Source organism: Oryzias latipes, chromosome 2, assembly GCF_002234675.1.
Source record: "Oryzias latipes chromosome 2, ASM223467v1".
NCBI classification, from domain to species: Eukaryota; Metazoa; Chordata; class Actinopteri; order Beloniformes; family Adrianichthyidae; genus Oryzias; species Oryzias latipes.
In genome coordinates, this window is record NC_019860.2 from 10,933,555 (window position 1) to 10,942,382 (window position 8,828).

The 8,828-nt window shown below is 42.4% G+C and overlaps 2 protein-coding genes across 5 annotated transcripts in view; one reads left to right on the top strand and one right to left on the bottom strand.

The window, feature by feature from the left end:
- The window catches only part of LOC101165954 (arf-GAP with GTPase, ANK repeat and PH domain-containing protein 1), a 131,309-nt gene extending 127,608 nt beyond the window's left edge, over positions 1-3,701 (top strand). For all 4 annotated transcript variants that reach the window (XM_023964318.1, XM_023964321.1, XM_011482933.3 and 1 more), the window contains one exon: positions 58-3,701. In XM_023964318.1, coding sequence (XP_023820086.1) covers positions 58-267 — 210 coding nt within the window. In that variant the 3' untranslated portion in view covers positions 268-3,701. The remainder of the gene's footprint in view (positions 1-57) is intronic.
- Positions 3,702-3,744: 43 nt separating this feature from the next.
- On the bottom strand, positions 3,745-8,062 carry gbx2 (gastrulation brain homeobox 2). The gene is made up of 2 exons (XM_023964325.1): positions 7,246-8,062; positions 3,745-6,366 (listed from the first exon to the last, which is right to left on the bottom strand). Exons 1-2 carry the CDS (start codon positions 7,760-7,762, stop codon positions 5,831-5,833), a joined length of 1,053 nt encoding a protein of 350 aa, XP_023820093.1. The 5' UTR covers positions 7,763-8,062; the 3' UTR covers positions 3,745-5,830.
- Between the last annotated feature and the right edge of the window lie 766 nt (positions 8,063-8,828).

Here is an 8,828-nt window from a genome sequence, read left to right on the forward strand (position 1 = left end):
CCAAGTCGGCTTGTCGCTGATGTTCAGAATAAAGGGACTAATGCTCTGTCTCCGCAGTACGGTGTGGATCTGATGGCGAGGGATGCCTGTGGTAACAGCGCCTTGGCGTATGCCCGCCAGGCCAACTGTCAGGAGTGCGTGGACATTCTGGCTCAGTACGGCTGCACAGATGAGCGACACCCGCTCGTTGCCACACCCAATCTGTCGCGTCGCAACACAAACCGCAACAACAGCTGCAGCAGCACCGGCAGCACCGCACTTATATGAAAGGACTCTCCGCCCACAAACTCTAAGAACCCTAATGTTGAAGAATCCTTTCTGTTTACTCTGAGAACCGCTTACTGTTGCAGGCCCCACCCACATTCCCTAATAATCCCCTCGTTGACTCTTGGTCCTTTCGACAGGAAGGATAATTCCAAGGTGTGGCGGGAAAAGTGGTCCACAGTTGTCCGAGCCTCAGCTGGCTCGTCATTGCATTTTGGGAAACGATGATTCTGTCGGTGTCATACCTCACTGCACATGCTAGGATGTCGAAGGCCAGTTCTGTTTCGCCCAAGCGGAATCATATCGCTAAGAAAGCAAAGATCATCGTCTCCTTCATTTCTTCAGGACTCTACATAGATAAACTCCTCCCGATCAGCGCGCTGCCCCTCCTCCCACAGCAGGTTGTAGAAAATAAGATATCAGTTTGTACATATAGGGAAAGGACAGATGGATTGCATGTCTCAGAATCTTTTTACATTAATTTAAAGTATCTTTCCTGATTTGTGTGTTTGCAAAATTCCATTGGTTAAAAAATTCAATATTGGAAGTTGTTGTTTTTTTATTATATTTTCATTTTTGAGTATATAGAGTCAAGAAGTGTACAGATGCTTAATGTGGCTCAGGGACCCGAGACTGTCCATTATTCTACCCAAAAAAAAAAGAAAAAAAAATCAGACTGAATTTTGATTTATGCTGCCAGAGAATCCCGATGTCCCGAATTTCATTTCTGCTGAAAACCGTCAAAAACTGAAACCTACCATGGAGCAAAAAGGGAACGAATTTTCTTCAGGTGCTTTGGGGTTTTTTTCACTGTCCGATCAGATCGCATCCCTTATCTACATAGCCAATCACTGAGAAGGGCTTCTTCCTCACTGATAACTGTCATTGTAAATACTTTCTTCATGCTTTCTCACCTTTGTCCTTTGATGGTGGCATCATGTAATTTAATGGGAAGAAAAAAAGGAAGTTCTTCGTGAGCGTGATGGGTTGCACAATGAAAGTAGGTTTTGGAGCGCATGTATGGTTCCGGATTACTGCAGGTAATGGAACGTTGCGTAGGTCAACCAGGGGTTCCAACATCCAGTTGTTTCAGAGGCGGTAAATCAGAGATGAAGTTAATTTAGGGAAAGTTTAACATTTAACGCAAGTAAAAACAAGCTTTAAAATAAAAATATCTGGTTGGAGAAGTCTGAAACCTCATTTGGTGTCACCAAATCTAAGATCGAAGCTGATACCAAATACAATTTTGAATCAAAATTCATCTTTAATCCATTTAAGGCTTGAATGGGATGTTGGAACCACGGGTTGAAGAATCTCTAGGCTCCGATCGTCAATCGTATCCTGGTGATGTCGATTCTTTTTCTAGTAGTTTGACCTGACGTGTGTGACCTTTTGGCAGAGTAGAAGTAGTCGAAGTGAGCGTCTTCTTTATTTGTGTGATCATTCTGTTTACAAACCTCCATCCGTGTGGTCTTGAAATGTTCACACCAACGTTGCTGCAACAGTCGAGGAGCAGTTCTCAGCTGTGTTTTCTGAGCAATACTCAACGTTCTCTTATTTGATTTCGTACACTGACGAAAAAAATAAAAAACACTCACCCTGTTTGTAAAAAGAGATTAAAAAAATCAAAAAGGCTTTTATTTGACATGGACACTAAAGTTTTTGGCCCTCATGCCTTCTTTTCCTTTTGCATGCCTGCCTTTTTTGTTCCTGATGTGCCACAAATCCTCGTCCTCTTCATGACACCGTCAAACCGCCATCCTGTAGAACTGATGAAGAGTTCTATCTTTATTAAAGTTTTTTGTTTTTATGTTTTTATACCCGACTCGTCCCAGTTTAGTCCAGAACCGGGACGTGCTGATGGGACAAAGATGTTTTATTTATGACAGAAATGCACTAAATTGTATTTAGTCTGTTTGTCCAAACCACGACTCTGTCCACCATCTTTGATGTCAATTTGACCGTTTGGTCTGTAACCATGGTTACCTTTGAGCAGCCACATGACACATTTGTTTAGGTAGTTTAGAAGTATTCTAACTGCAGAGAAAGGTTCTTTAAATGTGCCTAAAATGTCTATTAAGTAAAGTTAGTAGCCTTACATATTGGAATAAAGCAAAAACAGGGTAAAAAAAAAGATTGTAGGTTCATTAAAACAAACATTTGCTTTGTCATAAGGCAGAGAAATGGATTGTTGTGATAATGTTAGGTAAAGGTTTAGCGGCAGCCTTAATTCGCCAAAACGATTCACTTGCCTAATCCCCTGACTCATTGTTTTAAACTCACAGAAGAGATAAGTCATTTAGGTTTGCTCTAACAATAAAAAAATCTAATTCCAAATAAAACTAAAACACTAAGAGATAGAAAGTTTGCGAAGACAAAAAGCGACAGAAAAAGTTCCATATGCTAAAGTGTGAAATAACAGTAACTTTAGCTAGTCAGTGTTTACCTAACAAAGGAAAAGCAGCCATTTAACTGCTGCAATATTTGGTGTGTTTTTTTTTTTTTTAACTATCATTATCGAATTTGACACAAAACTGAAAAACGAATCTGACAGAAGCAGGGAAAAGTGCTTATTTGATTTCATTTTTTAGCTAGCAGTACATTACTGTACAAACTAGTTTCAACTACAAACAAAACAAATGACTAAAAGCTAACGAGTTTTTTAAGCAAAGACTTGCTAGCTTTTAGCTTCAAAGCTAGCAGGTAGTATAAGTCAGCAGGACTTTAGTCAACGTATTGGCGTAGTTTCTATTCATTAATAAAGTTAAGAAGTACAGCTAAAACACAGACCATACGAAGCATAATTGCACTGCTGAAATGTCTAAAATATTTCGTTAGCTAACTATCATTACTAACTGGCTTTTTAACTTTAAGTAGATGCTATGTTTTTACTCTAGCTCTTGTCCTGAAATTGTAAGCTAACTAGTTGTGTCATTTCGTACGACGGATGGGCCCTGCGAAGCGGCAGCTAGCAGCCACGTTGCTAACAGGCGGTTTGTTCTGCGCAGCCGTCTGCAGATGAGTCATTTTAACACACAGAGAAAATCCATTCTTGTTGCTGACCACGTGTATATAGACCTCAGCAAAGCTAAAAATGCACCTGCGTATGTTTTGATTGTGTTACCTCATGTAGCCTTTTCCCCTCAACCCCACCTGCCCAAGATGCCCACCTCTTATTTATAACGCACCTTTTTACCCGTATGTACATTTTTCCCAGAGTTCCTCAGTCCATCCACAGTTTCTCATTACAACCGCAATGTTTTGTCATTCAGAACGCATTCTTATTGTCACAGTTATTCTATGATTATTATCATTGTTGAATTGTTTTTGTTTTGTTTGCTGTACAGTACTGTTGTTAAAAATTCTACCTAATACAGAGTCTCCTACTGTAATGTGTTTCTTTTCAATAAAGATGGAAATAATACTTCATAATATAACCTGTGTTGCTGTTTTTCCTTGAGCCATTCTTTTTTTTTTTTATTGACCAGTAACAGTATTTTGCTGGATTTTCCAACAAAATGCTTTAAGTTATACAAGTCTTTTGGTTTTTTTTATAGAATATTTGTACGTCTCTGATAAAAAAATGTTTTTCTCACCCTTCACTGATGTTCACATTACAAATCTATATTATAATTAAACAGTGAGGAGCTGCTACAATGTAAACACTAAGTCAACTGAGTTTTTGTTAATTGGTGTAGCAGCCCATCCTGCAAACATGCTCAACATTTTTCTATTTAAAAAAACAAAAGATTTAGTTTAACTTTAGTGAAATGTGCAACATTTGATCTGAAGGTAACAAAACACAACTACATATGTGGCTACATTTAAAAGAATTCTATTTGTCTGGCAGATTTAGGCTCTTTTAGGCAATTTAATGATCAATTCCACAAATGTCACAGAATTTTGTTCACATTCCCAATTAATCTTTCAGATGAATTTTTTTCTCCATCAGGTGTTTTTTTTTTTTTTTTTAATCTAAGCTAAGTTTGGACATTTTTTCTGAAAGCTGATGTGTTTTTACACATCATCTACCAGAAATGAATGCCCTCAGAAGTATGAGATTTTGGACGTCAGTAGGAAAATCAGATGCGTATACGGCTGCAAATTCCCGGAGGATGATAAGGTGGTGAAGGACGGATCTTGAATTAGGACAATTCCCCTGGGTCTCATTCGTCGGCCTCCTGTAAAGGCCCGGCTTGATTACAATTGCAAGAAAATTTTCTGACAAACGTCTGCTTGGCTGCAGAACCTGTTAAAAAGTTGGTCTCTTGTAGCTTTTACTGAATCTAAAAGTCACTGTATCTCTGGCTCTTGTCATTTGCTGGGACCATATTTGTAGTTAATGCATTTATATTTGTATTTTCCTAATTGAATAACATTTTAGCATTTGTAATTACTGTTGTAAATAAAGAAATCCTCGTTTAAACTCCTACTTTTTTGTATTACTCCTAATGCAAATAATCAAACATTTTTAACAATGCAACTGAAAATTATCCAACTTTTCAAATTAAACATGTTTATAATATAAAAAAGGTAAAATGTTATTGTTAATTTTGGATTAAAAGGTCAAAATGTACATATTTTATATTGTAATACAACCTTTCTAAATAGTAAAAGAAAAAAGATTTACTGATTAACTCAGTTAATACTTTTTTTGTTTTTATCTAACAGGACTTCTGTAACCTCTTACCTATATAAAATGTAGATCAGCTCATCGAAAAAAATTATCAATTCTGCTCGTTTAAATGTAAAAAAAAAAAAAAAAGGAGAAAAGTTTGGATTTTGAAGTACCTTAAAAATGTTCACTTCCGGTGGCACCGCCTGAACGTGGTTCTGGTGGGGTCCACCTTCGCGGCTTGACAATGCTACTGAATTTTCGGTCCGCTCGGGGGGCGCGTGCCAAACGTGGCCCCCTTGAACGCACGCGCCAGGTGCTGTCACCCGGAAACCATCAGGTTCTATTTCTTGTTCGGTGTGTTTGAGACCGAAGAGAAACGTACGCTGACGCAGTGACGTCACGCTGTCAAACTAAGCCTCACTGATCAAAATCACAGAAAAGAACAAGTTCATTTTTAAAAATTATGAGTTTTAGAAGAAATTTGATATTAATTTCACATAAATGTGTGTTAAAACTTTATATGAAAATTTGTTTGAAATAAAATAACTCAAGGTTAGAAGCCTTAAAAATACAAAAGGAATGTGGAATCTTATTTTCTACGCATTAACTCGCGTGCCCACCTGTATTCTTTGGCAAATTGATGCGCCAAATAAATAAGTGGGACATTCCACGCACGCGCTAAGACTACGAATGCGTGTTTTTAATATTCAAAAAGTCTGAAACCAGCGCTGTGTCAGAGCTGCAACAGTTTAATCTTCACAGATTCATAAATTAAATTCACATTTTTTCATTAATATTCACCGAGTTTTTTTTCCATTTGATTGTTTATGAAAACGTTTGTTCATCTTCAGTCTCTGTTTGTCTTGATTTGATTTTTTTCTGAAAATGTTCAGTCACTTCTTTTACTCAGTTCTGCTTAGGATCTGCGCATGAGCAGAAGCGAGCCTCCTAGGGTCGGGCCTGCTCCATCTGCTGGTGCTGACTCCTGATCGCAAAGCGGCTCACGTGCACGGGGATCGGAACCACTATCTTGGGGTTCCGGGACGGCTCCCCGGACTTGTTGTTGACGTTTCCAGCTTTGACCCGTTTCCACTTGGCCCGCCGGTTCTGGAACCAGATCTTCACCTGCACTTCGCTCAGCTTGAGCGCGTGCGCGATCTGGGAGCGCTCCGTTAAGGACAGGTACTTCTTGCAGTGGAACTCCTTCTCCAGCTCCAGCAGCTGCTCGCTCGTGAACGCGGTCCTTCGCCGACGGTTCTTCCCGCCGCCAGAGCCGCCGCTCACCACGCCGCCGGAGCCACCACCCCCGCCAATCCCGGAGCCGTGCAGGTGCGGGCCGTCCTCCAGGCCGTCCCCGTCCTCCTTGTGGCCAACAGAGGTGAGGTTGTCATCGGAGCTGTAGTCCAGGTCGCTGTCCATGGAGAAACTCTCATCTTTGCGCGCGCACTCTTCATCCTTGGAGTCTTCCTTACTGTGAGCTCTGACTGTAAGGAAAAGAAGTGGAGTTGTTACTCTGAAGACAATCTAAACACTTTTCTAAAACATTTTCATCTAAAAAAAAAGCATCACAATAAGTCCAATTAAATTCATTTTAAATATTCACTCATTAAAGTTTGAAAGTGTTTTTTCGCGGAACAAAAACTATTTTTTCGTTGAGTTTTGATTACAATTAAAGATCGTGAGCACATGTGTGTGCATGTGCGCGCGTACGTGTGTGTGTGTGTGGGGGGGGGGGGGGTCCTGTCCCGCGTCAATATCTATCATTGCATTCGTGGTAGGATTAGAGGGGATCAAAACGCGCTCCCCGGGGATTCAGTTTTCACGCGTAATTACGCACAGAGCTCGCGCGGCCTTCCTCGCCGCTCCATGCGCGTGTGCGCTTGTGAGTGTTTGTGCGTGGATTTGGGGAGTAGGCAGAGGTGGTCCCAAATAAAAGCGTGATGAAGAAGCAAATGCGTGCGCGTCAATATCTGATAAAAGTAAAATCCATAAAAATCAAACACGAAAATTTGGTTTTCTTTTTTAGTAAAACTTTTGGAAATTTGCACTGGTGTCATTAAATATTTATCTAAATAGTTGATAGCTAATTCTATTTTTAAATCTTGTAAAAATACGTTTTGTGCCCTTTTATACTTTGGGCCTTCTGCTGATTAGAAACCATTCATCTTTATTTTTACGCGCGCCTTTGATGGAAAAGGTCTCATTTTAAACATAAAAACTATTAACGGTATTTTTTTTAACTTTTTTCCTTGTACACAGTAAAATGGAAGCAAAGGCCCTTATGACACAGAACTAGAATTCTTCAAAATTACAATTTTGCAGATATTACCGAGCACGCGCTTTTTGGCAAAGACCTCCCGTACCTGTGGAAGCCTGCAGGGCCGTGTCCGTCTCGTGGAAAGCAGGCAGCGCGGCTTCCTTCCCCGTCAGGAAACTCTTCCCGTCCTCCGCGTCCGCGCGCAGCTCCTGCGCCTTGTCGAAAGCGGCGTGCAGCGCCTGCGCGCCGAACTTCCTCGCGGCCTCCTGGTGCTGCTGGGACGGGGAGAAGCCGCCGGGCAGCGAGGCCATGAGCGTGGAGGTGAGCGCCATGCCCTGCGTCAGCCCCTGCGCCAGGCTGGAGCAGAAGCCGCTCTGCAAGCTGGGCAGCGGCGCGTGCGGGTGGGGGCCCGCGGAGAGGGCCGGCTGCAAAGCCGGAGGGGGCGGCGGGGGCGGCTGGAGCACCACCGACCGGTACGGCATGAACATCGGGTACCCGGTGTACACGAAGTGTCCCGGGCTGGGCTGCGGGGGGCCCCCGATCAGAGAGTCGATGCTGAAGGCGGTGGTGCTTCCGAGTGGCCGCTGCATCACCATGAAGGAGGGGCTGAACGCCGCGCTCATATGAACGATCGCCGGAGCTCGGCGGAGGAGGCCGGGCGGGAGGCGCGGTGCTCCGGGGGAGCCGCGGGGGTCACCGGCTCTCTGCTGGAGCTCACAGAAGCTGCAGCTCGCTCAAGCATGCGCATTCCATCCGTGCGTGCGTGGGGAGAAAAGTTCCAAAAACATCAGAGGATCGCTCCATCACACACGAGCGCTCCGCGTGCGCGTCTCCAGACTGGACGGGTCCCGCGCGGCTCCACTTCCTCAGCGTCCCGCGTGTCAGGTGCGCATTGAGTGTTCGTCCTCGGCCCACTCGGCGCGCGTCTGGAAACTGTTTTGGATTTAAATTGCGCTCCCCGACGTTTAATTGAGCTGGAGCCTCCGTCGGGGAGCCCCCTCCTCCTACCCGTGATTGGCGCACACGATGTGACGAGGCGGGGAAGGGGATGGGAGGGGGGCGCACGCAACTTAGGCGCACGAATCACTGAAAACGAAGAACTGCCTATTTTTGCTAGCACAAAAAAATAAATAAAAAGAAAATCGAAGTTTGGGGCTCCAAACAGGCGCGCGCGCAGCTACATTAATGACGGATTTCTCACAGCAGCAGAGGGAGACTCATCCTCTCATAACCCAGACATGAATCTCATTTCTCTGGATCATTGTAGAGCAAATCACATTCACATGTTACTGACATTTGAGTCAAACATTTTCAAGACTTATTTCATTTATTTAGTCTAAAAATGACAGAAAAAGCTATATTATAACATCATTAGTTTGTCATCATTTCTAATGTTTCTGAACAACTTTAAAATGGTTTTAAAATACAAAACAGTTTAAGTTAAACATAAAGGGTTTTTCACATGTTTTCACAATACTCTAAAAACACAATCATTGGCCCCTATCTGGCCCCGCCCACAGTCAGGTGAAGGGATCATGTTTTCGTGCATGTTTCAAATCCTAATTATTGTCATATGCATGCTTCTATTCTAAACACTCTTTTTTTAATTTCAAGAACATGATTTTCCTTTTCCCCCCACCCAAAATAAATGACAACAACTCTATTGAAAAATGTTTTTTTAAATTAACC